Source organism: Corvus hawaiiensis, chromosome 15 (genome assembly GCF_020740725.1).
Source record: "Corvus hawaiiensis isolate bCorHaw1 chromosome 15, bCorHaw1.pri.cur, whole genome shotgun sequence".
Lineage (NCBI taxonomy): Eukaryota > Metazoa > Chordata > Aves > Passeriformes > Corvidae > Corvus > Corvus hawaiiensis.
The window spans coordinates 13,734,102-13,761,935 of record NC_063227.1 but is presented as its reverse complement, the minus strand read 5'-3'; the positions used below and the strand labels follow the sequence as shown (position 1 = coordinate 13,761,935).

The 27,834-nt window shown below is 37.5% G+C and overlaps 1 protein-coding gene across 3 annotated transcripts; it reads right to left on the bottom strand.

Annotated features, from left to right (window-relative positions):
* Positions 1 to 2,253: 2,253 nt before the first annotated feature.
* On the bottom strand, positions 2,254 to 26,229 carry GABRA6 (gamma-aminobutyric acid type A receptor subunit alpha6). 3 transcript variants are annotated; one of them, XM_048320101.1, is made up of 11 exons: positions 25,915 to 26,228; positions 25,642 to 25,760; positions 25,311 to 25,378; positions 23,845 to 24,065; positions 23,651 to 23,733; positions 22,910 to 23,053; positions 22,333 to 22,485; positions 22,094 to 22,246; positions 18,869 to 19,128; positions 8,906 to 9,166; positions 2,254 to 3,923 (listed from the first exon to the last, which is right to left on the bottom strand). In XM_048320101.1, the coding sequence occupies exons 1-11, from the start codon at positions 25,950 to 25,952 to the stop codon at positions 3,873 to 3,875; spliced, it is 1,551 nt and encodes a 516-aa protein (XP_048176058.1). In that variant the 5' UTR covers positions 25,953 to 26,228; the 3' UTR covers positions 2,254 to 3,872. The 3 variants fall into 3 exon arrangements, with proteins under 3 accessions (XP_048176058.1, XP_048176059.1, XP_048176060.1); XM_048320102.1 differs by lacking the exon at positions 22,094 to 22,246 and having other exon boundaries at positions 25,915 to 26,229; XM_048320103.1 differs by lacking the exon at positions 22,333 to 22,485 and having other exon boundaries at positions 25,915 to 26,224.
* Between the last annotated feature and the right edge of the window lie 1,605 nt (positions 26,230 to 27,834).

Genomic DNA, 27,834 nt, shown 5'->3' with positions numbered 1-27,834 from the left:
GTTTCCCTGCATGGGCAAAGACCCTCAACCCAGACTGTGAGAGTTCCTCGGCAGAGCTCTGGCCATGCGGCTGGGGAAATAAACATCTCTCTGAAACATCTACCAAGAATCTGTCCATATATATTTCTTTTCCACGGGCCTCCTGGTTTGATATATGCGTGTTACAGTAATCTCCGCTGTAACAATTACTGAAAGTTGTAGGTCACCCTACTTTTCTGTAGCTGGTCTTTTTTAAGGCATCTCAGTCTAAACTGATTTATGTAATTTTTTTTTGTAATAGTTGGTCTATATGAGTTGAATAATGCAGTACTATTACAACTGAATTATCAAATAGGCTTAAAACCTGGTACTTAAAACAGCTTATTATATATGTCACTAGTTATTTCCTTTCACTTTGGTCTTCCTCTGTCTGCTTCACTAGAATTACTCCACTATTATTGTGTTGGAAGTGACATCAGATTAAAGCCCTTAAAGTAGTAAGGGCAAAGCTCACAGCTGCATCATATTGATTTAAAATCAACCATTAAAACCATGAAGTCTGACTTATTTTTACTTTTGAATACATTTAAGTTGCAAGCAGACATCTCATGCCAAACAATTAATGTTGGATTTTATGTGAAGACTGTACCAGAAAGGAACAGTTTTTACTAATTTAAAATGAAAGGTGTGGGGGGTGTGAAGTATAATTTTTACCCCACAAGGAATTTATAAATTACTAAATCTTGAGAATGCACATTAATTACATTTATGAAAAAACTTCAACTTTTTATTCGTACAAAGATGTTCCTGTCTTATTTTTTAAAAGTTCATTTCAGTGAATTTTGAATGCAGTCGTAGCTTATTTATGATCATTTCTAGTTGCTCTCACCATCACTATTCAATCTTTCCAGTAGACTCATCTATGGAACACACAATTAATATAACTTCCTCATGTGATTGCAAATGCATCGACTTAAATAACAGTTGAGTTAGATCATTTAGTAGACATGAAGAGGATGAAATATTTTAAACTTTTGGTTTTTTCTTTTACTATGATTTGTTTCACATGCAGATAAAACCCATGACTTGCTTAGACCCCACTTTTAAATCTCACATGCATTCCCTATGTCTCAGTTGGGAAAACCATGACTCCACATAGTTTACATCAAGGCACGAAGTTTATAGAAAAGTCGACTTCTAACAGTTGCTATTTTCTAGCTTTTTTTTTAAATGTACAGGAATAGCAGAAATAAATATTCCTTTATTAGTTTTATTTAGTTTTAAATTATGAAGTATTTTTATCTGCTCCATGAAAATGTTATTATAAACAAAGCAGGTATACAGTGGGGAGAAAAACTTTGCTGTAGTACTTAAATATGTAACTATATATGGCCTAGAGGAGGTTTATTGGCTTCTTAAGGTATGTAAAGAATGTAGTACCTTAAAACTATTAGAGATTACTCTTATTTATGGAGAATAAAATAGTCTAGTCACAACTGAGGTTAGATCATGTTTCCATGAACTAATGACTCCTTTAAGAGCAAGCCAAGTGTGTTGCAAAGTGATTTAGTACAAATGTATGTTACATGGTTTATGAGATTCCTCGATGCCTTGTATTGTCTTACTTTTATAGAACTACATTAAATACATGGTTTAGGCGGTTTTTCTCTAACTGTGATTGGAAGATCATATATAATTTGGTTTGGGCAGGAGTAAGAATAGTTTGTTTTTTAAGGACTCTCAAGAGGTATGGAATTCTGTTTCCCACTTTACAGTTGTGGAGATGCTTTGATTTCTCTGGATTCCTTCTTTTCTCTTGGTCAAATTTTCTGGTTTATGACTTGCATCTCAAAGTGTGGCTGAGTCTCATTTGTGCTTTGTCACCAACTTCTATTTCCAATATACTTTCCTGACACTGAGTTGCTGTGTGTTGCATCAAACTGCTGCCTGAAAATGAGCTTCAGAGCTTTATTCTTTGTACACAAGCACCACTCCAGTGCTGGCTGAGGGATGATTTTATTGAAGTAGTGATGCAGAACACAACAGTTTACTTCTAAACTCCCTACCCATTCTGACTGTGGATAAGGACTTTTTCCTTCACAGATTTCTCCATAAGGCCAGCTGACAGACATCATTTATGCAGAAAGTTGGAAGGCCTTGATTGATTACCAGTTAGAAGAAAATCCTCCAAGAATGAATTCTTTAGAGAAGGCAGATGAGGAATGCTGCTCTTGTTATGAACTGGAAGAGAAACAAGAACGTAATGAACTAAGCAATGACAAAGTCACCTCTGAATTTTATTTGCATGTAAGAGAAAGGCCTTGAGTTTGTAACCTGACAGGTAGCATCAAAATATCAAAACACTGGACAGTACCCTTCATCAAGACTTTTTTCTTCACATTTATGGGGTTTATGCAGCTCCTGCTTTAGCTGCTGGGGAGGACTACCCTTTGAACACAGAAGTGGATGGTCTCAAGGCTGATCTTCTGTGTCATTGTTTAGTTTCTATGTCTTAAAACTGCTGGGTTTTTATTTGGCCTAGAAATTATGAAAACACTAATGGGGAGGAGAGCCCAGATCAAGAATAATAAACTTTTATATGTAATTGAAGGTTCTAATGTACTATGACATAATTTTGTAATTGTGTTCTTAGTCATCCTGTTTCTTGCACTTCTGATCAAGCAGAACATGCCAAAACTGAATGTAAGCTACATTTGGTCACTTTGTGTGGGATAAAACCAGAGCATCCTTTCTACCAGGATCCATAGAAAGGTAGGTTGGTGTTGAATAATGGAATATCTCAAGGTAATTGCACATCTTCTCCCCGCAGTACCCTGTTTAACACATAGGAATTCCCATCTTAGAGCAACTTTAGCTCCTGCTCTTCCTATTGCAGTAAAGGCAAAAATACTGGAAGAAACCCATATCCCTTTATTTCCTTTTGATTTGTGCTAAGGAAAGAAATATATATAATTTATTATAGTATTATTTATTTATTATTTATATTTTCTACAGAAATACATATGTATATATGCACACAGAAATATATACATAAATATATAAAACCTTTTTCTATTTAGCTGCACTTTTACTTGCTTGGTTGGTTAGTGTTTGACCATAAACAGGATTGTTTAAAACTGACATTAATTGTAAGTAATTACATTTATTCTAAGATACAACTTGACATTATTAACATTATTGATTACACCTGTGTCTCTACAAAGTATGTAAGAGGAAAAATACACATTCCCTTCCTACCATTCAAAAAACCTGAGGAGATCCAACCCTCCTCTGTCATATTCACATTAAAAGCTCTTCGGAAAAAAGGATGAGCAGTCTTTGTGCTCATGTTGAAATGTGTTGTTAAATACCAAGAGCTACTACAACACTTTTAAGTTCCTTCCTAATCACGAAGTTACTACCATTTTATACGTTGAAATACTAGATTTCAAGGAAATAGTGACTATTTAGCAACTCTCTGTATCTCCTGTAAAATTATATGCCAAGTTATACCATTTCAGAATCAGCTAAGTTTAGAAATCCTTATTCTATTAAAAAAATCCAAATCCTTTTATTAATGTTTCATATAAATGTAAACATTCAATTGTTTATGAATGTTTTAGAACAAATGAACATTCTTTCCTTTGACAATTAAACAAAATAATTTAACAAGAATTTTTGTAGTAGAATCACTGTAAGAAATCTTAAGAAAATATTGTTAGAACCCTAAGCAGTTTGCAGCTCTTGATTTGTCCAGAGTTTGGATCCAGGTAATGCCCAATGTAAGTATTTCCTGTTTGAAAACTGAAAGCACCTGTGGACAGACAAATCCTTTAAAGTTTCTTCAATCCTCGGCGACCTTGAGTGATTTCTTTGAAATCTTGAGCTGTTCGTCAGTTCGACTGAGGGTCATTTCGAAAATGCATTGCAGAAGGTTCAAAAAACTGGAAGAAAAGTTTAGAGGGAAGTTTAGGCTGCGGTTTGGTAACCATTGTTAACAACAACTGAGTTAACCAACAAACCTGTGTGATTTAGAACTCTCTCAGCAGACTCACAATAGAACTACATTACAGGGGAGAATCCTCTTAGAATTTGATGCTCATTACCTGGATCATGAAAGCTCAGTTGTTAAGTATGTATGGCAATGACTGTTCCTCCCAAACTTTATTTTTCCAATATTTAAACTGAAACATGATGTAACAATGGCACTACCAGCTTTATGAGTATCAGTGTATTGAAGCTAAATACTTTTCCTGCTCTTGTTTCCTTCTCTGTTCTTATTTCTTCCCACTTAACATCATTAGCATCTTCGACTTATTATGTAACTCTTCTCCTGCCATCCTGCTATGTTCTCTGCATCCAAATAATATCCAGGACTCAGCAACTTTGGTCCATTCAGTGCCTTTGTATCTTCCTGTGCTCCCCAACATTAAAGCTGACCTCTGCTTCTTTTTCTGAATTTATCATCAAAATTTTAACATAATCTCCTTATCTAGTTTGATTCACTCCATCATTCCATGTTTTATTACTTGAGAAACGGGAATATAATTTTACATATAAAAATTAAAATAGATAAATTTAGAAATAAGGTGCATAAGATAATGTTGCAGTGGCAGATGCATTGTGAGTTGTATGGCAAAGCAGAAAAGTACTTGCAGATCTTTAAAATGGGACTCTTTGTACTCTAAATCAAGCAGATTTTAAAGTAAACTAAGTGAGCAATTCACCTACCAAGGTCACTGTCATAAATTAGCATTCAGCTCAAGGATTTAGTAAGATTTAAAACAGAAAACAAAGCAAAAAATATGCTGTATGATAAAATAAAAAGCTAGAATGTCATTTTCCTCATTTGTCAGAAAGGTTTGTTCTTCTTTCAAGAACTTTTCTATTTGACTAATTTACACAAATGTGTCTTGTTTTTTACTGTGTAGAGCTTCTTGTGGATGGCAGATATTACTGTACTCTACAGAAGAACATGAACCATAGAAATGTGCCTGTTCCATCCCCCATGTATAAATCATGGGGATGCCACATCTTCAAACCATCCACCTAAATTAACTGATCTTACATAGAGAGGGAGTAAGGCCTCTTAGAGTAACTCTGATGCTTTATTTTTTCCATAATATAAATAGCACGGTGATATCACTATAGTTAACACCTGTCAGCATTAACTTATAAAACATTCAGAGAGAAAGGAGAGCTTTTCTTACAAGTATCTCACAGCATTTTCTGCGGTCTAAAAACTAGCATCTGTTATTTCATACATTTTGTAGTTCTTTGGTTAGATTCTACCACTACACAGTCAAACAAAATGGAGACAGACAACTATGCTAGTTTAATTTCTTTGCTTTGACCAATACAGTTTTTGTCCTGCAATGCTATTGCTACTCCCCAGTGCAAACCCATTTACACTGAAACATCTTATGTAAAAAGTTGCATGGTGGATGACTGCTACTGAATATGAATGTTTCCCATTTGTTCCAATGGAGAATCGATACCTTTATTTAAATACTAAGATCAGAAGATTAATGTTATCCCCATCCATGTATAAAAAGCATTCAGGTGAATTACTTGATTTTAACCTGGATTTTTTTTTCATTTTTTTTCTTCAGAGAATGATGCTCTTTTGACTTAAAATATAGAAAAATATTAATCTTGCAATGAAAGTTTGCTACTAAGCTTCCTGGTTTGCAAAGCTTGACTTGGTGCAGTATGTATGGAAGTATAAATACAGAGTTCAGTCTAAGATACTTTTGCTGTCTGTCCAACCCTGGCTGCCCCTCCCTGTGAGGGTGGTGAAGCCCTGGCACAGGTTACTCAGAGAAGCTGTGGATGCCCCATCTCTGGAAGTTTTCAGGATCAGACTGGATTGGATTTGGAGCAACCTGGTCTAGTGGAAAGTGTCCCTGCCATGGGAGGGATGTGGAATTCTATGATCTTCAAGCTCCCCTCCAATCCAAACCAGTCTATGATGATAACATTCAAATGTTTCAAGGTGTACATTTTATTAAAAACACCTTCTTCTTTATATAAACTTCCAAATAAAAAAAATTTCTGTGTAATTTATGTACTCTTAGTTTACACGTATAGTAAGAGAAAAGGTGATTAACCTGAAGAAAAAAATTATTAAATGGAGGGAAGAAAAAGTTATGCAAGCAGCACTTTGAAAAGTACTCAGTCCTCAAGGTTCTCATAAATCTTTCCAGATACAATACACAAAAATGACTTTTTCATTTCTGTAACATATAGTCCATTATTTAAGCCATAAGAAAATTGCTTAGTACTGTACAGAACTAGTACCAAACAGCTCAAAAAAGAGCTCCTCATTTCATGCAACTCTCATTACATTACAACTTTCATACATTAACAAGGCTGCTCATTCCAGCTGAGGCTCTGAATCCAGAACATGAAGTAAAAAACTGTTCTTGCACTTCCTTCAAAGCCAAAGGAAGAGTCTGGCCAGAAAATAATGATAGGAGTTGAAAATGACCTTTGATTCCAGTGATAATAACCTGCTTTTACAAACAGGTTCATGAAATGCCTGATTTATTCTCTCTGTACCTCCAAAGACAGTAGGTAGCTGTTCGGTTTAAGCACATGAATTGGTGAATGATCTTCTGCACTCCAAACTACACTACTAATAAAAATCCTGGAAAGCTCCACTACAAGAACTGGTGCACTGGAAATTTGTTTACTTCAATTAATTAATTAGGTTTTTTTCCTCTTTTTGTTTTTTAAACAAAAGCCACATGTACTCTAAAAAGTAAATTTAAAAAGCTAATATACCTGAAATACTGCACAAAATGCACTTTTTAAATTGAATGAGCTGAATAATACTGTAACAACATTAAATCTATTGGGCCTGAGGGAGCCAAAGATTAACTGCCCTTGAAGCACACCATGCTTTGTTCACCTAACTTTTTGTATCTCCTCTCTTTGAAAGGAAAAGATTTACATATTTTTAAAATATTTTTAAAGCAAAAACAATCCTGGTTGTTGAAAGTAACAACTGATGCTACAACATTTGAATTAGAAACCAAGCAGTGTATTTCACAATTACTATTAATTATAACTGAATACACAAATGGAGAAATGTAATTTAGGAAGAAGAGCTTGGTCAAAATTTACATAATTGTTTGTATTCTTCATAATTCAAAACACCCCAGCTGTCAATACCGTTCTCTTTTCTAAATCTCGCTGCTGGATTTCTGTCATTCTGTAACACTACTACAGAACACAATTTCTGAGCTTCTGAGCATGTTTGTGAGCTTGCACAGTAGCATTTAAAAATATTTATAGTCAGCACTTAATCTGAGACTTTGGAAGTATTTTAAAAGCCTGGTTCTAATGTTAATATACAAGGTTTCATGTAAATATTTCATCACTACTAAGGGAAATGGAAACTATGTTCCAAATATTTCTAGATCCAAAATGTGAACAGTTGAATGAAACCACTGGAGTCTCGGCAAGATACGCAAGCTGAGGATCTGGCCTCTAAACAGAAGCTGTAATGATCAGACATGAGTTTTTTCAGTACTTCCCTTCTCTGACTAAGTCATTTGCACACATAGTCAGTATTTTAACAGAGGGATCAGTAACTCTGGCAAAAATGCTAAATTTAGCACTGGGCAGGGTTGGAGTGGCCAGGAGTTGGCAGCTGTGACCTCTTGAGAGAGACATCTGCAGGAACATTTGTAAGAGACAGTGTCTCATACCTTCCTGCCCTCACAATTCCATAGAAGCTGCTTGGCAGCACACTCCATCTCTGAGAGACAGCATTTTCCAGATCATACTGGTAGCAAAAATCAGCAAAATTAGAGGCTGGTAGAGCAGCAGCCTTCTAGCAGAGGCAAGATGCCACCAATCAGCTGATCAGCATTGTCTCGTTTCCTCTGAACTGCAACATCTCTTGGCTGCCCATGAGATTTCCCTCAGCCTGCTTTACCTTTAATCTAGGCAATAAAGGCATAGCCTGATCCCCACTTATACCAGATTTCCAGACTCTGTTTTTATTGATGTAGGGACTTTGTGCATTTGGTGCTATCTAAATAACATCATTATCTCTCTAGCTGTCCTAAATAAAGCTAAATGTACCAATCATATTGACTGCAATGTACAGTGAGATCCAAAACTCTATCGCAATGAGGCAAAGGAATGTATTTTTTACCAAGGAAATAGGACACCATGAAATGTATTTAGGCAAAAAAAGGGAAAAAAATAGAGATTTAAACCATTAAAGACTTAAAGTTTAATGACTGATTACTGACTGGTTATTCTAGATATGCTCAATTTGCAGGGCACATGTCTCTTCTGGATCTCATGAGTATCTAAAGATGTAATCACTCTCTGCCTGATTCAAACAAACTTAAGCAAAGATTTTTCAGCTTTATCTGCATAAGACAGTACAGTTACATGAAAAAAATGGGAAAAATGTGTTGAAATGTACAAAACGAGGGACTCTTGATTCACAAACTTTTTACTGCAGTTATTAATCCTTTGTTCTAAATAACAAACATTTTGGGGAGACGTATGGTACTAGCTCACTGAGAAAACCTTAGGATATTAAAGTTCTTATCTGTTTCACTTCATTTCTTCAACAGACATTTCTACCATTCCTTACTGCAGGTTAAGAAATAGAAGATTTAAGATCATTTTGTTTGCTGAGAATGACATTCTATGTTGTCTTACAGAGCATATTCTGCTCAGTGCAGCATGGGTTAAAGAGGTGTTTACATTTCCCCTCCTCAAACAGCCTTTCTGCATTGTTCTGAGTGCTACAGCTGATTTTTTTTGAGAAAAACATTCTAGCATTCCTCAGAAAGAACTGATTAACTGAGTTGCAAGAGTAAATGAACAATTGAAATAATGCTGGCCAAGTAAACATATTACATATTATAAACAAGTATTCAGAAAATTTACTACTCACTTCCATAGTGTCTTTTGAAAGATAAACAACCCAGTACACCAGGTTGAATCCTGCAAACGCCACTGGAAAGAGGATCCTGGAATACTGGTCTATTTTACTTGCACCTCCAATAGCTGGTGGTTGCGGTGGGGCTTGTGGAGGAACAGATGGTGGTTGACACTGGGATGCAGTATTTGACATTACGCTGGGTTCAGGAGACTGCTCTGCCTGAGACGTTATGGAGTTTACTCGCTTCTTCAGGTTAGAGTTGGAGTCAGAATGCTGTGAAAGAAAAAAGAAGAAAATAAAGGGTGATCTTTGGATACAGAGTCTTCGGTTTTGTGATCTTTAGACTTCTTTCCGCCTTTTAACTTAACCTTCTGACTTTATTGTTGCTTCTCTGCTATAGTGCAATCTCAGAAAATCACAAAAATAATATCTACAGAAGGATATATATGTTTATGGCCTAAAGCTTTGTTGTAAAACCATGAAAGAATATGTGCTTTTCATATTTTTAACATTGTGATAAGTGGAAGCTCCAAAAGAGAAAAGAAAAGATGGGGCTAAAAGGAAAAGAAGCTAATGGTGTATCTAAATTGCAGTAGATTGGTATGACTGAAGTTTGTGTAGATATGGATCAAGATTAAACAAAACAGCACATATGGGCTGGCTCAGGTGCAGTCTTCCCTGGCTGAACCCATTGATAAGTTTCGTAAACACTGAATGGAGTCAAGTAGTCATGCAAGAACTAGAAAACTGCTGCGCAAAAGGCAATGGACTAACTTTACAGCTGCTGAAGACATGAATGCTAAATTGTCCTCTTGGTTTTTTCCAGGATAAAATTTCATTTTTAAATATATCTCATAATTCCCACAGCACTTCCATACATACAACTGAAGAAAAATATACTTATCTATAATGGGACTATTTTTATTTTCATTTATGGTAAAATGAAACCAAATTACTCCCATATTTTGTGCAGTATTCGCAGCCGGGTTCAATTACTCTTCAGAAAGCTGTATGAAAACTCTTATGAAAGTTCAGCCAGAACTCAGGGACATGTGGAGCTTACCTCTTAGTTACTAGGCTAACATGTATATTCATTTTGTACATCTGTTTTATTTGGGGCCAAGTTGCCATTATTTTATTTTCACAAGAGTAGAAGTAATAGAGTTCTTCCCTCCAAAATGGCTTAGGAATAGGATCTACCACAGGCTCTAACCCTGCTCTAATGGATATCGATTACCCATTTTCACAGTAGTGTCAAATAGGAGGAAGTAGTCAAAAGCCTTGCTGCTACTGCCATATCCCAGGATGGCCATTAGTGGATGCACAGCAGCAGCTGTAAGATTCATCTGATGGCTGAGAAAATACAGAAGGATGCTGAGAGTGACATTTTTGTTTGCTGTTTGTTTTGATATGAAGTACTGTAGTGTTCTGTTAATATAGAGCTTAAGCCTAAAACTTCGTCCATAAAGGATTGCAAAACTCATTTCCCAGATTATTAATGGAAAATCTTGTGCACAAAATCACACAACATACACAGATGTTCTTGGATTTGAATACAAAGCTTTTTTGGTCAGCAGAACAATGACCAAATGATTGAAGCGGATGAGGGAAGTCTTGGACAATGTAAATAACTCCCAATGTAACAGCACATACATCCATAGTAAAATGGAAGACTAACACTGGAATGATTTTAAGGTAGAAAAATGCTATTAGATAGGCAACTTCCAAAGGTATTCTTTTGGAGTGTTTTAATGACAGTCATTCACTTAAATGTAGTCTGCTGTCAGCATTTTTGGGAGGTATCTTGCAGGACTTCTAAGCACGGGAACAGATTTTAGTCAATCGGATAAACGACTGAGTCACTAAAAGGAAAGGAAGCATTTTCTGAAATACATTGCCTACTCTTGTACTTGGGCCACAATTTCCAGATAACAGAATAACCTAGCACAACTGGTGTATCCTGGGTGACTTAAAGTAGTTGTAACAGGAATTATCCTTCCAGAAGTCATTGTTACTGTCAGAGAATCAGAACAAGTGACACTTCTACAACAGGATGCCAAGTTCTGTTCATGATTGAATGGACTAGTATCCAACTAAAATTAGGGAGAGATGGGATTCCTCACAGCTGATTTTACTCTAAATAAAAGGTGAAGAGAACATCCTCTTACCTTAAAAGGAATAAGGTACTTTTTCGGTATGTATTTCTCTTATCTATTGCCCTTTTTCTTCCCCCTGCAACCAATCATCACTTCCAATTTGCCCTCTATACATTATATGACTGGTGTCATGGTCTGAATGGGTATTAAACAGCATTCTATCTCTCTGCCTATCTGGAACACAGATGTTTCGTTTTGTATTTTCCAGTAACACAGCAAACAACAGAGAGATTTAAATGGAGGAGGATCTACAGATGTGTCACAGAAACAGAAAGAGCGTTATCCATGTCCATTTGCACTAATCATAATAATAATCCCACTCTATAAACAGATTGGCTAGTTGAGCCTGCCTTCCTGCTTTCATTCAAGTTCTATTCCATTTTGCCTGCATGCCCTCCTTTGAAAAGAGCTGTACAAGTTGTAAGGTATCTTGTTTTTCAATTTACTGTGGAACAACTTGACCTTTTGTGAACAACATGTGGTTCCTAAAAATACAAGTGTTGAATCTTAGCCTTTTCTATCTAAAATATTCTGGTACAAGGTGGGTCAAATTCTACTCTGGATTATTCAAGCATAAATCGGGAATTACAGTGCTGAGGTGATGGAGTTAATAGTAAGTAGAACAGCTGTAGCATATGGTATTTGGAAGATGTTTAGTACTGAACATATTTAGAACGTGGAGGTAGTAAAATCTTTGTGATCATTGAATAGGCCCTTGGAAAAGTGTAATCCTGGTTGTTATTTTATTTATATTTATTAAATCTCATTCCTATAGGAGGATTGCTAAAGTAGGAGGATTATCTCAATGTGATTTCGTCTAAAGAAAAACCCTGAGTAGTTCTTTACACTGTCTTTAACACTCCAGGGTCCCCGTAACAGCAAAATCAGGGTCAAGTCTATTTTCTTGTAAATCCTTTCTCAGGATATGGAATTCTAAGTCCAAATTTATCTCAGATGTGTAATGAGGATGTTCTCAGTATGGGAACTCCTTGTAGACCAGACAGCTGTCCCAGAACCCCACCTCATATTTTTCATTGGAATTCACTGGTAAACCAAGAAGAGGAGGGAGTCGGGAGACCATATAATTTCTTATTACAGTTGTTCTGAAAAGTAGCTACAGTAATTTGTCTGCTATATCTAGATTTAACTTCTCCTTTTGACAAAGATTACATACAATAACATCATTAAATGTTAACACAACACAGAGAGAAAATGGAAATGAATAGCCTATTTTGCATAGCTCACAGAGCCAATTGGTCAAGTAAGGACTGTTTTACAAGTAGCAAGAACAAGAAGCCTGAGGCATGGCACACTGTGTCATAAGAAAATAATGGATTTTCTTAAGTTACTGAACCTTGATTCAGAGGAGGACTATTGCACTCATGTGGAATGTTAGTCCACCAGACAATTAAACTTGCGACTCTGTATGAGTAGGCAGTGACACAGAACAGATTGCCAGTTCATTGGTTAATGTGAGACACCATCACACTGGACTAGATAAACACTGGTATGTAGATGGCCTTCTTATACAGTCTGCCTTCTTATTAAGCTTTTGTAGGCAAGGTATCTCATCCCCTGCAAAGCTCACAAAGCACTCTCATCCCATCTATAAAGTTCTGCTCTCTCACAACTCTCCTCAATATCACTAGAATTTGCTTATACTCAGAATATCTCAAGAGGCTTTCAGCAAATTTCTTGCCTTCCAGATCTAAAACAATACAGCATATATAACCTTGGAGTAAACAGAATTCTTTGTCTGCTTTTTCTGATTTTTTTGCTGGATGCTAACTGTGATTTATGAATGCACTTTGTTCTTGTGTTTCTTTCCCTCAAGAGATTTCTGTAATTCATATTTGTAGAATTGTCTTCTCTGTTGCCTTGTACTGCAAATGCATATTCTTACTACCAGTTTAGTTTATGATCTAACAGTAACATGAGCATCTTATATATGCAACCCAGATACTGGCTAACTTTAAACAAATGAGTATCTGTATGTCCTTCCTTATCTCTCTTCTATTCACATCTCTTTTTCCTACTAGCAATCCAGTAAAAAGAGGTTCATGAGAATAAACTCTAAAAGTTTAGATAAAAATAACATGTTATTTCTCCTTTTCTTCATAATTTATTTAAGACACTGAGCTTTCCTCATATCAAAACACACACACACAAACCAACCTAGAACCAGAACTCAGTGTCTGTAAAAGGCAGAATGCTTAATTAAATATATAACGTTTTTGCCTCTGCTCATTAGTAGATAGTTTGAGTAATTTCAACCATTCATATTACAGATATAACAGCACATGCTAATGACTTATCTCCCCAAGGGGGTGCTAAACATGGTTGAGCCCCTACATCCACCAGTGTGAACTGTAAAAACTCTCCTTAGCTATTGAACAATCCATATGCAGCAACTTACAGCAAGAAAGTTCATTATGGTATGTAACATCATCTTTCGGCCATGTACTAAGGAACCTCATCCAATACAGTCCTGTGCAGTTTCGGTATCCATCTCATGACAGAGATTCATTTTAAACCCTAATTTAGACACTTCTTTGCATGTCTCATCTGTGGGATCTGATACAAAAAATGTCTATTGCAAATGATGTGTATTGTTTATAGATATAAACAGCGTCCTGCATAATCAAAAGCTGAATATAGTTTAGAAGCCATTAATAACCCTAGCTTTAGGCATCTCTTTAGGAATGTTAAGTTACGTTTGCTAGAAACACTGAGGAAAAACATGAAGAGTTGTTTTCAGCATTTTTTACTCTAGTAAAAGGGTTAAATCACTTAGGTTAAATTACTCACTTGAAGCATGGGAAAACCATGTTCAAATTCTTTCTTAACCTCCAGGAACTGAAATTCACTTCTCTCAGAATATAGCCTAAACATCAGGTGAAGGTGAATAAGGGGAGAGGCTGTTACCTTATTACTTCAAAGCTATTTTAATTTGCATGGAAAAATCTATAGAGGCAGGAAGCATAACTGAAAAATACCCCATGCCCATTTTATTAAAATTACTGTTATATAAACCAGATATGCAGTAAGGAGAGCAGCGACTGGAATCCTGGTCATTCTCTTTTCAATGGGGATGTGCTATGGTAGAGCTTCCTCCTAACATTTATTTGTAGCATGCCAGAAAAAACATATAATTGGCACAGAGCCCCTCTGCTGTCAAAATATGTTTTTACATTAAACAGATTTAAATTTTCAAAGTCATATTTGGCTCTTAAATCAGTGTCTGCCCATATGTTTTTTTCCTATAATTAAACTTACTTTATTTTGTCCTTACTACACTCCTGCAAAAAAAGTACTGGGATTAGGCTTCAATGCTCTCAGTCAAGACTTTAAAGCATGTAGCTGTTTCTAGGATAATACCTAAGGGGTCGTTGATAATCCAGACAGAAGTACTCTGTTACACCAGGATACTCATTAAACATACTCAATATATTCTGACATAATTATAGGAAACTGAATCCTCTATATCAGTGACATACGGCTGCTCTGCAGTTGGCCAGGGTTGTCAAAGAAAATGAGAATCCTTTCCTGCCCAAGCCATGTTGTTTTGAAACACAAGGCTGGAGGGAGAAGGAAGCTCTCCCAGAGGTATTTCACTGCTCTGTGCTGATTTCTGTCAAAACAAGAGGTCTTCTAGAACATAACTGTAATCAAGCTGTTAGAGGGTGGTAATCTTTTGTCTTTTACATGTAGCCTCTCACATGGAAAGGATGTCTTTTGATCCACGGGGTTACTCCCTGATCATCCCATAAAGCATTACTGCCAATGTTGTGCTCCACAGTATCACCAATTCCCTTCCCCTGCAACTTCCAGGATTGGGATCTTCTTAGGTAAAGAAAGTCATCAAGAGGAAACAATGCGATTGATATATAAAATATAGAATCGAAATGGATTTAAAAGCTAAGTGCCATTATGGTTTTATATATGTATGTATAAGATGTTTGGTTTTGACATGCTAAAACTAGCTTGGCCACCATATGAGTAAGAACAGGTTTGTGTCAGGGTCCAGATGACTACTCAGCTTGTTGCCATCGTGTTCTGCAGCGGAACACCCATAGCTTTGTATTTCACACAGGGATTGCCTGCAGCTAATGAAGAGAGCAAGCCAAATTCTGCTGTCAGTTAACTGAGGTAAATAGAGAGGCTTTCCTGGAGCCAGCCCAGGCCTGCTGGGCTCTCAGCTCTCCACTGAGCTCATGGGCATAGCCTCATCTCTCTTACTGAACCCACCACAGTTCAATGGCTGCAGCATTTTCTCCTACTTTCATTATACAGTAGAGCAGAATTTGGTCCTCTGACATAATTCTTTTCTGAGTGTACAGGTTTTTTGGCTACATTATAAATATAAAAACATGTGTGAGAGAGTTTAGTTTATTTAAATAAAGTAAAATTTTAAATAAAATTAACTAGACTGAGGGAAAGGAGCCTGCTTGATAATATTTTGAAATTTTTTTTTTTTTTTTTGTTCAAGAAACATTTAATCTGGAATTAAAAAAAGAAACAGGAATATATTCTGTAGATATGTTTATCTTGATTTTAGGCCCTCACTCAAGCAGGAAAAGTTTCTAACTGGCTATTTTGTAACTCTTTTCTATTTTCATTTATACCAAACCTGTCTCCCTGGGCTTTTCTTATGCAGCACTGGGTCTTCCTGTCATACAAAAAGTACTACTAGTTCAGACATCCTAAGGTTATTCCCACCACAGTTTTCTTTATTCCCCTCTTCAGGCAAGTTAAAATAATAGATCATTAAAAATATATAGTCTGTGTGTTATTCTTAATGTTGCTGCTGGTAGCAGAGTTCCACTGGCAGTTGTACAGCCATAAAAATTCTCAAGTAAGTACATTTGACTTTTCGTTTTAGAAATGGACTCTCTGAAACCAAGTAAACTTTTAAGTCCTCATCTAAAAATATCAGCTGACTTCTAAAAATGCTAAAGACAGCATTTTTGACACAATTTGCTACTCTTCCTCCTATACTTGTGCCTTCATAGACGTAAAATTCTAGCAACTTTCACGCATTGAAAAATCACACATAAAAATATTATAAAATAATAGATGGAAAATTTTACTAGGCCATCTAAAGAGTAAAAAAGAAATTAAAAAAAAAAAAAATCATAGATTAGAAAAGAAAAGATACCAAAGTACAGGGTGAGAGATGAAAAAGATTTTTTTAAAATCAAATAAAGTAGACTGTTAAAAACGATGTATTAAATCTGGATTATCTTAAGCTTTTTTTCCTAATAACGTGGAAAACAATATTTTTAGAAAAAAGACAGAGAAAACGAGGAGAAAAAAAAAAAAGGTAAAAGAAACGTAGGAGAGGTAAGATAAATTATCAAAGAATAAGAATTGGGCACTGTAGCAACCAAAACATAAGAGAAAAATCTCGAAGGAAAAGAGCTGAAAGAATTTAGAGGCAAACAATTGGAACAAGTTGGGGAATACAGGGCAACAGAGTAAATTGGGACCTCAGATAGGACTTCCTAAATCTACACTAAGAAAGAAACTGAGTATTATGCTGTGTGCCTTATTTAAAAATAACTGTCCTAAGACCAGTAATGTAGCTATAGAAGCGCAACACTCAGTGAGAATGACAGTCCTGAGGAAATGGTCATATATTCATGCAATCAGCCTGTGTTAAATACACTGTTAGCATTCAAATTAGACACTTCAGGTCTGTTTCAGCTGAAATTATATCACTGACTGTAGCACATCTATCAATGTGACAACATACAAAAGTTCCTTCTCCCTTATCTCTACCACAGGGGGGGAAAAAAAAAAAAACTGAAAAAGGAAAAGCTTCTTAAAATCTGTTATCCTGTAATCACTCCTTTTTCCCAGAATGCCTTTCTGGAAGGGAACCTTCTAAATCCAATAGCTAATTCTTCTAGAAGCCTTTTTGACTACATCATCTTGCCTTCAATTGTAAGCACCCTTCATTTTTATTATCTCATTGAATTTGCTCTTTCTATTACTGCAGAGGTATGTTCTCATAGAGAACTGGTCCTGGGAGAAAACAGTGGTGGACATATAGGGCTTGAAAATTTCTGTCTTGCTTTGAGCAAGATCAGGTCTATAGAATTTTGTGGACACTGTGGCTGTTTTAGAGACTGAGTTTACTTTGGGACCTAAATGTTACGGGATTTACTACTCTTCTAAAAGTGTATGCTACATTACATCAGCTAGATGTAAATAATTTTCTTGAGCAAATGGTTGCACAGTGTGCTTCCTAGATGTGTATTTTATTCCTAGATGCTTATTTTTTTGCTGGTTTTTACTTGGAAAATCTAACAAGTTAATATTTACAAAATAGGAAGGAGTGTCTTGAGTTTGGCTCTTTGCTTGTTTATGGCTGAAGACATTGATAAGAAACTTGAGTCTTTTAACTTCTTTATCTTTTATTCATTTGTTCAACAGAAATTTTATATTTGTTGCTTAGCTTGGTCTGCCATGATTCATAGACCATGTAAATCCGGAGGAGCCCTATCATCAGGAACAAGTTCTTAGCTTATCTGGGCAGAAGCAGATTATTTTTTGGAATGATTGTTTTCCTGAGACTGGGAATGTGGGGGGGGGGGGTGGTGGCAGTGGCTGTGAATGCACCAGCAGCATGTGCAGAGTCAGCCTGTTTTCATATTGCTTAGCAGGGACTTCAGTGAAAACAAAAGTAGTATATTTTGGTTTAGTTTGGTTTTTTTCTTTCTAGTAAACCACCTTATGATTAACTCAAACTTAAATAATAAAGTGTGTGAAGGACAGATCCAAGCTGTTATTCCTCTTCATCATGTAGTAGCTGTCAGTATTTTCCTCGCGCTATATAAAACCAGGTGAACTTTTTGGGGTTTTTTTCTGATAGCTTGTCCTCCAAAAAAGAGTCAGCAAAACTTATCAATTGTGATTTTAATGGTTGGAAAGTACTTAAATGTTGTTACTTTAACTGCTATTTATCAGCAAATGTAGAAAAATTTCTATATGGTGGGTAAGGTGTTGTCTTGATATGGGCACCTCTTAGACTGACCTCCTTATTCAATTACAGATTCAGAGGTTTTGCAAAATGTTGTTCAAATTCTGTTATTACTCTAAAAATGGAAATTGTGGTGGTAGTAGAACTGATTTTGAAACTGGAAGACCACAGTGATAAATATATTAACATATGTTGTGAGACAGCATTCACGATTTAGCATGAGATGTACAGAATAATATTTGCAAGCAATTTTGACACAGTTTTTTGATACTAGAAAGACTTCCTGTCTTTCACATATACTAAAATCTATCCTTCATTCATGGTTTTTTCCCCCAAGCTTCCACCAACACAGATTTTCATAAAAGAAACAGATGCCAAGTTTATGTAAAGGCTAATTACCCATCTTCCAGATGACGCGCTTACGGTATGTGCCCTTGTACTACAGTGATCCCATAATCATCTGGCCAATGCACATGTTTTTTTCATGGTACACCATCCCACAGATTCTGCAGACTTACTGAGAACCACAGTTGCCTGACCACACTGCCTACAGCATTGCTCAGGAGAAGTATCATGGGTAACAGTCTAAGAGGTTTCCTTAAACATATCGCCAAATAAATATCTCTCTAGAAAATCATATTGCAAATTTAAATAAACACTAAAAATAAATGAATTATATTCATTTTCTGGAATCAGAACAATGCCTTTGATAAATAGACATGATCTGGTTACACAATCTGTTTCAGGTTAAGATCACTTTAATATTGTTTTACATTCACTACTTCAGCTGCCTGTTCCTATATGATGCTTATTATCAGAAAAACAAGCAATTACCGACACAATCTCGTCCTCTGCCGGTACAGTTGCTGCTGATAGTGCTGCTGCCAGTGCTGCTGCCCTGGCTGCCTTCCTCATCGCTCTCTGAGTCTGGAGATTGGTGAAGTAGTTGACAGCTGCAAACTCAATAAGTGCAGAAAAGACAAAGGCAAAGCACACAGCTATGAACCAATCCATGGCGGTGGCATAGGACACCTTGGGCAGAGAATGACGAGCACTGATGCTTAAAGTGGTCATTGTGAGAACTGTAGTGATTCCTTGAAAACAAGAGTAAGAAATGGGGGCATTAGAACTTTGCTTCAGGCCTGCTACTCTTAAATTCATATATATGAAAGAAACCAAAGCACAACACTCTTTTTGGTTTTAGCTGTCACCCTACATCCCAGCTAACCAACAACACTCCTAAGTATTTTGTATCCTTAAATAACTCATGCATACTGGATTCAGCATCTAAAAGCTCTGGAAAAACTTCCTTAATGCATTGAGCAGACTGGAAAGTAAGATAACAACATTCTACATGGTGCAGCTGCCTAGGATTGTGATAAACATGGCTATGAAAAAATCCAGGCTTGAAATACAAAGGATCCTTGGGGGGTTGATAAGTGGAATGTTTGGCAGAAACCTGGATTCACATATTGTCATTCCCCAACAGCGATCCTCTTTCTCCTGTTGTTGTACAAGACAGACCGTGGCTTACAGAACCCTGACTAAATCAATCAAATTCTACATTAAAAACAGTTGGAACCTGATCCAAACATTTCAAGTAATAGCACTTGGGTCCCCTGAGCTGTTGTCTTTAATCACTGGATACGTATTTTAAGATTCACTAACAGCATCTTGATTTAAAAGTGCCTGTAGTTACAGATAGGGAAGGACAGAAAAGCTACTTCTCTAGAGCTGCTTATCTATTTTCACAGAGCAAATCTGGTCATGTAGCTCATGGGCACCATGGTGTTCTTCACATGAATTCATGAATTTATTCTTTCTGTGTTGAAGTGTACAGTATTAATAATGTAGGAAATATACTTACTTCCTACTGCTGCCTGATACAAGCAAAAAATGCAAGAACAAACTCAATCATTTATATAGAAGCCTCTGTGACTCATATTTACTTATGCCTGCTAGAATGTAAAAACCATGGGTATTTAAAGACAGTAAGGTGGAAAATATCCTCTTTATTTTCTGCAGTTGGGAAAGGGTAGGTGGGGAAGTAAAAGATGTTTAATGTCATATTGTGATGGTCATGTTGAATTGATGAAGTAATATGCTGTGAGTGATGCTCAGAGGAAAGGACTGTCATAGCATATAGCAGCATCCAGACAGGGTGACATTATTTTCAGAGTTTCTCTGCAACTCTTTCACATGATGTGGCTTGCCAGCTGTCTGAGGTTAACTACGTCCCAATGTCATTACCTAACATGTTTTAATGAAATACAAATAGGAGATGGTATAGAAATATGTAGGACCCCTACTTCTCCCAAATCTGCCAGACTCATTTTATGATATGAATACAAGTATGCTGAGATACATTTCAATTTCAAAGGTCCAGAATGAACTTTTCGAAATGATGTGTGATTAGATTACAATCTGTCTATGTGCTAGTTTGTAATAAATTTATATATTCTGTGTCTGAATAAAAACTTTCTGCAGCAAGAATTTAAATTAGGAATAGGTCTCCTATTCTATTACAGGTATAGATAAGAATTTTCTCAGTGTGGAGTGAATACTGATGAAATGCTCTGCACTGTGGAAAGCTACTTTATCAAACTGAATACCAAATTACAGTTGGTAAACTGTGCAACTGTGAATTGTTTACCCTTGTCTCTATACTTTGAACACTTCTTGGTAAGTTTTGAAGGATGTGTTATATAATGCAAACACTGCAATCTGATAACTGGCATCCATTTTGGAGGTAAACACAGTCCTTAAATTATTTTGTGCTGAGAAACTGGTTTAGGCACATCATTGTTCTTCTACTATTAATTTCTCTTCTCTCAAGCTTAGTTTTGGGACTTACAAGTAAAAGTGAAAATTTATAATTTAAGTATTTTTAATATGATGCATTTTAAACCTTCTCCATTTTAAAAAATTTTCACTGAAAAAGACTGGAAGTCTTTTTTTGTCATAAGGAATTTCCTCTTCTTTTCCTTAGATTAAGGTATTCAGAATCCATGGGATTTTGAACGAGTCAGGACTACAAATTCAGACTGTGCCCTGGGAGAAATACAAATGGGAGAAAGATTGAAATGTTCTTTTAAAATGCTAACGTTACTATTTTCCACAATACAGAAAGGTGTCTGTTTTACTGTTTTCATAAAATATTTTCTCAAGTCTGTGTTACTCTTCAGTACAATACCTAAGAGCTGTTATTCCAGTGTTTGGGGTATTTATATAATTATTACCAAATCAGCTACAGACCTACTTGCACATCTCTCAAGCATGTACAGTTACCTTCTGTGACCACTATGTTGCAAGTACGTTTTACTCAAAATGTAGAGGATATAACTCAACAGTCCAGAGATGCAACATGAAGCCAAAGCAGGTAGCATCATATTTGGAGTATGGACCTCATATATGTATGAACCAGGAGACTTAAAGCTTTAAGAGCATTAATTCAAACACTGGAAAGAAAAGCCCTGCCATGCAATATGGATACATCTTTCTCATTTTAAGTCCAACCTGTGCTAGGGACATTATTCAGCTCACTGATCTTTATCCATCTAAAGCCCTTGTTAGTTGTTTAGATACCTTTGTAGCCAAGGGAAAGAGAGCACTCCAGAATGGGTGTTAGATGAGGTACCTTATGTCAGATAATAACTCCATTCCCTGTGATTTTTTTTTTTTTTAAAGCTTTAACTCATGTTGGTTTCACAAGACAATAAATCCTTAGGTTAAAAAAACCCTCTTTAAAAAATGAAGAGGCTGACACTTACTCTGAAATTGTCCCTTCCTGCATACAAAAATATATTGCAAAGCATCACAAACAAGTCTGGGTAAACAAACATTCTGAGTCAAGAATTTTGACCCTCATAGGCAAATTGTCTATCACTTGGTTTCACTTTAGTATGTACTTTTGCTGACTGAAACCTACTAGCTGCCTTTCCTAATCCCCCCTGGATTATAGTATCTGATTGATACAATGGATTCAATACAGTGAATGAAATGAAATGAAATGAAATGAAATGAAATGAAATGAAATGACAAAAGGAAAAACACAAATACCAGCCACGGTTCTTGCTGGAACAGATTCTTTGTTGATCCAAAACACAACTTGAGACAGGACTACAGTCATGATGCATGGAATGTATGTCTGAATGAGATAGTAGCCTATTTTCCTTTGAAGATGGAAGTAGAGCAGCTGGAGTGAATATTCGCCTAAAACAAACAAGCAATGAAAGGAAGGAATGAATGAATGAATGGTAGATGACACTGAGCTATTCAAAGACCTTAATGCAGCATACCAAAAACTGTCCTGGCTGGAACAGACTCCTTGTTAATCCAGAAAGACACCTGAGAAAGAATGACTGTCATAATGCAAGGAGTGTATATCTGTATCATGAAGTAGCCCATCTTCCTTTGCAAGTGGAAATAAACTGTCATGATTACATATTCACCTGTTAAGAGACAAGTATGTCAGCGTATTTTGGCAACATGTGAGCAAACATTACTGGCTTAAACCCAACATAGTATGTTCTGATGAAATCACAGACCTCCTAGTGCATAAAAATAAACTGCTTAAAAAAAGGTAAAGTGACCTTATGGAAACAGATTACAATAATATTCATTTTATGTATTCTTTTTACTGGGGTGGGGAGGCAGTGGGAATTCTTAAGAATCTCATGAAAAATTCTGTGTTTGACGGGACTGTATTGAAAAGCTGTCTTTTAAGAGACAATGGTTAGAATGTGTCCAAGGATTTTACTTTTTAAAATGGCAAAAGATAATTAAATTAATTTCATTCTATATGAAAAAAACCCCCTGTAATTTATTATCAAGATGTTTCGTAACACCAGTAGTTTCCACATGGCTCCATCTTACCTGTGTTAGATTTAATTGTTTCACTAGATACAGTTTGTCCTATGAGGTCATACTGGAGAAGACTGGAAGACTCCTGTGGTACTTCTACTGAATGCAATGGTCCTTTTTTCCAAGTATAAATTATTTCACTTTTTGGATAAGCATCTGAGAAACAGAGGGGAAATTTACCATTACTAATTACGTATTTTATAAGTAATTGAAAAAATAAGCAGAATAATCCCTTTTGTAGCTCAAATGCCCACAGAAACATGCATCCTACTCCAGTAAGTTCCTAAACTCATTAATTACAAAATGAAAAAAAAAAAAAAAATCCACAATAAGAGAATGGCTGAGGTGAGACCTGAAAGGAACTAGCTTTGTTTCTTAATTTGCTATAAAACATACACACCTATTACCGCAGCTCAATGAAATATTTTCAAAATTGATTACCACAGACTATATGTTTTCAAAATTATAAGTAATATAGCAAATGTAGCAGAGGTTTTATGACTTGTTGAAGGACCAACTTTGACTACCAGAAGTGTAAGAATAATAAACAATAAAACATGCTTCAACAGTCATCCTTCACTGAATAAATCCATGTCCATATGAATGGTCTGAGTCTCAGAGAAAAAAGTAAAATTCTAGTATAAAAATACAGTTAAAAATTTCAGCTATGTCACTAAGCAATATCTTAGGATCTTCTGACCTTCTGAACAAATGTGTTCTTTTAACAAACTGAAAGATACAGAAAAAACTTACAGCTTCCAAATTTCAGCGGACAAGCATGTCCATCCATTGGGAAGTTCACCAACCGCATAGGACAATCAGCATTAATGGTTAGTCTAGAATACATAATATAATGAAAAAATGATAATGAAAAAATATGGTATGTAGAAAAATACTGATAGAATCAAAAATACAGATCAACCAAAAGCAGAAGAACAAGCTCTCACCTCATTGTGTAAAGAATAGTTCCATTCTGCATAATTCTGAAAAGTTTGTTAGGAGTTGTCATATTGTGAGCAATTGATTTTTTTCCATTTCTAAAAAATGTGTCTGGTGTCCAAATTTTACTGACCATTAAATTGTTCAACCTCAAAATTTCAGTTGGCCCACTAAACTTCAACCTCTCATCAGTCCATGTCTGACGAAAGAAGACATCCATTGTGTATTCCTATGGAAAATAAACAGGGGTTGACTTCTGTGCAGGGGTCAGCAATAGCAAGTGGCTGTGGGGACAGTAACTCCATGAGACAAACTAACACACATGTCAATGGCATTTCATTTACTGCTTAAATACTCAATCCTATTACCATTAAGTAGTTACTAAAAAAAGTTGTCCATGAAAACATATCCTATTTTCTTACTACTTGAAGAATAGTTACAAATGAATCAGTGAACAGGTAATTTGACATGAGTAAGGAAAAAAAAAAAACAACCCTCATTGTCCTCTCAGAAATAATTTAATTCAAAGTGACTGAGGTCTAAGGAAATACAAACATCTACCTTTCAAATTGCAAAACCAAACTATCAATGTTTAATTGTCAGAAACAAAAAGACATGTTCAGTGAGTCTTCTGCAGCTTTCTTTGGATAATTACAAAGTAATGACTGCTCTGAGTCACATCACAGTAGGATTATAGTGTCAATTTATTATTAATCTATGGGATTATTTTCAAGAATTCTTAGTAATATTTTCACAAGCCTTCAGAAAGGACCTCTGCAGAACTTGCTTAGGAAACAGAGGTAAACCCGGCCAGGGGCAAATTTTGTAAAAATTAATGCTTATGCCTTCTCTTAGACTGACTGATGAAGAGCAGCGGAAAAACTATGGTAGCACTTAGAGCCCACAGTTCCCTGCCTGCAAACTGGACTGCAGGCTCAGGTGAGCAGGTGTCTGAGGAGTGCACAAGGGCAAAAATAGCAGCCCAAGTCAATCTCCAGAAAGAGAACGGCAATACCATCCTCACTTCCATTACTTAACGTGTTCTTGGGGCTGCTGCTGTAGCTGCCAGAGTTCACCCAAGTCCGCAGCTGCCTGAGCTTGGGGGCACCCAGCATGACCAGTGGCAGCCGTGTCAGCAACGGCGCCATTCCCCTGCAGCTGCTCATTTGGTTGCGTCCTACCAGGCAGCGTTCTGCGAAGCTGTCCTGGGACATGGGTGCTCACCATCTTCTTCATAGGGTTAAAGAGGCATCTTTCACCTGTGGCCCATGCCGTCACCTAAGGCTGTGTGCGCCCAGCCCCAGCTGGCGCTGCCGGGAAATAGCTGTATGCAGCTCCGGCCAAACTGCTCTGCTGGGCCCTAGAGATTGTCAAAGAGATTAAACCTCGTAATCTGCTTTAATGACGGTCAACTCAGATGCCACCGTAATGAATCCCGGGAAAAGAGAGCAGGGGCGGCGAGTGGGGCCCTTACCATCTCCACGTCGGACACCGGCCCGAAGCTCGTCACGTAGATGTCCGTCTTGACTTCTGTCACAGAGCCTGCGGGACACAGAGAGGGGCTGGGAGCAGAGCGGGACAGGGGCTGCGGGGCCCCTCTGTTGGAGGGCAACGGAGACGCCCCGCAAGAGCCGGGGGCTGCGGGGCACGGGCAATTTTGCTGCTTTGCCTCCCCTTTTGGGGTTCCACCGCCTCCCTCCTGCCACGGGTGCGGGACGAGCCGCTCCTGCCCGGGGCAGCCAGAGCGCTGCCGCTCGCCCTTCCCCGCCCGCCGGCTCCCCGAGGGGACGGGGCTTCCCCGCTACCTCCAAATCCCGGTCGGAGCCTGTTGTCGTAGCCGTCCAACAACTTGTCGAGGATCCGAGTGATATTTTCCGAGTAGAGGTCCGCCCCGTCGCCCTGGTCCCCCAGCGCCGTCCCCACGCTGCGGGGAGAGGCGAGTCCCCGTCAGTCCCGCGGCCGAAGTCACGCCGGCCGAGGCCGAGGCCCCGGCCCCGGGGAGCGCAGGGAGGGAAGAGCGTCTCGCCCGCTCCTCGGGGCTGCGGGGAGCCGTCGGGGATCGGCGGGGTCTCACTCACCTCACAGCCACACAAGCCCAGGCGAGCAGCAGAGCCATGCCGCAGGTGTGTGCGGGGGTGCTTTCAAACCCGTCAGCTGGAGCCACTGTCGGTGTTCATACTTCCCCTGGGCCCCGGGGCTCGGCCGGGTGAGGCTCTGGGAGAGCCCGGCTGGCTCAGCCCCGGCCCCGCGGTCCTGGGCCGGCCTCTGCCCGGGGTGGGGACGTGCGGGGTATCCGCGGCCGTGCGTGTCCCTTGGATTCACCACCGCAGTTCAGCCTCATCTGACTGTTCCGGGGGGGAATTAGGGTTTGAAGGGACGGTGCGCGGTCGGAGAGCAGTGACAATAATCGAATAAGGTATTAGGGAAGATTAAAAGGAAGAAATCCACTGCTAGTTTTGGCATGGAATTAGCAGGCACCCGTTAGGAAATCTGGAAAAGCATTGGCATCTTGCTGATAGAGATTATGTTAGAAATGGCCTCAGCTTTTATTATGTTTATGGTTCACAGGGAGATTATTATGCAGCTTCTACATCATTAGAACTTTGGGGGGGGGAGGGGGGAACCCTTGAGTTTACAATTTACTGGGGGGTTTAACCTTTCTCAACAGTTCTTTAGAACTGTACAGAGATCTCCAGTATCTAAATGTTGATATATGGAGATTGAACACTAAAAGTTGGTTCTGGTTCAGATTTCTAGATTTGTTTGTTTGTTTTTCTTTTTTTATTTGGGTTTTTTTTTAATACTAAGCTGTTTTGGAGGGTTACACACACAGATTTCACTCAGACTTTAAACCAAGGCATTACCAGGACTTTTGTTAGAACAGGAGCTCCTTACTTTTAAACCACTGGGATTATAAATCATTACTAATTTTGTCCTGATAAATACTGACTGGATCATTACTGTCTGTTCCTTCAGTAAGAGTGTTAATGTAGTCAGCCCTAAAGGAAAAAAGTTCATGCTGCTCCGGCTTTTCCTGTGGCCTTATTACTTCTCAAAAAACTGGTGAATGATGTAACAGGTATGTCATTTAGCTACACTTTAAACAAAAGAGTTGGGTCAATTTTCTTTCCATGGTAATACAGAGGGACAAATAAATATACCGAAGCAAATTAATTGTTTTCATACTATTTTGTTGCATAAACCTCATTTTCATTACCAGCTTCTAAGAAAATTTATTCATTGTCAAAAAATGGAATAATGTATTTGCATGAAACTAGGAAAACAATGTATTTATTCAGGAGTAAGACTAGATTAAGACCAAAACTGGGGTTCTGTGCTCTAGTTTTGTGTTTTGTGTTTAAGAGAGACTGTGATGCTACAAAACCAAGAGAATTCAATGATGCAATTAAAAATACAAGATACCCTCTAACACTGAGTCCCTTTCCGTGTTGTCATGAGCAGTAATGTGATATAATCCACACAGGTGGGCTCTGCACACTGCCAGAGTTCCAGGTCTGCCTTTGAAGAGTTGGAAACATGAGTTCCCGGAATCCCTGGAAATGTTCTCTGAATACACCAAAGATGTAACCTCTCCGAATTCATCATGGGCTGGTATATCTCAGGGGGTTTTTTTGATATTCAGAACCATTTATCTGCATTAATTCATTTGCAGACAATACAACTGCATCTCTGAAAAATCAAAGGTTTGTATGAAATACTAAGTGGAACAGGGAAAAAGAAGAAAAGGGAACTCAACAAATCAGAACCTTCTGGGGTTATGTTCTTCTCTCTGGTCCTGATTAAAACCTACCACTTGAAACTTTACCCCATTTTTCAAATATGTTTAATCTTAGACACATTTGAGTTACTTGTGTGCATCGTTCTTCTCAGAATATTAAAACTGTACTTAGCATGTAAACACCATTAATATCTATTTTTGTAGATATGCTTCCATTAGTATTAAATATGTAAATACACTTAAATGTTTAGGGCTCTTT

Bases quoted from the DNA above. Each gene is read 5' to 3' on its own strand.
- GABRA6 (XM_048320101.1), bottom strand. From the start codon at position 25,952: ATGGCTCTGCTGCTCGCCTGGGCTTGTGTGGCTGTGAG. The intron at 24,066-25,310 runs GTAAGGGCCCCA...TATTTTCCATAG, and splicing joins CGGTGTCCGACGTGGAGATG to GAATACACAATGGATGTCTT. The intron at 23,734-23,844 runs GTGAGAGCTTGT...TATGTATTCTAG, and splicing joins ACTATTCTTTACACAATGAG to ACTAACCATTAATGCTGATT.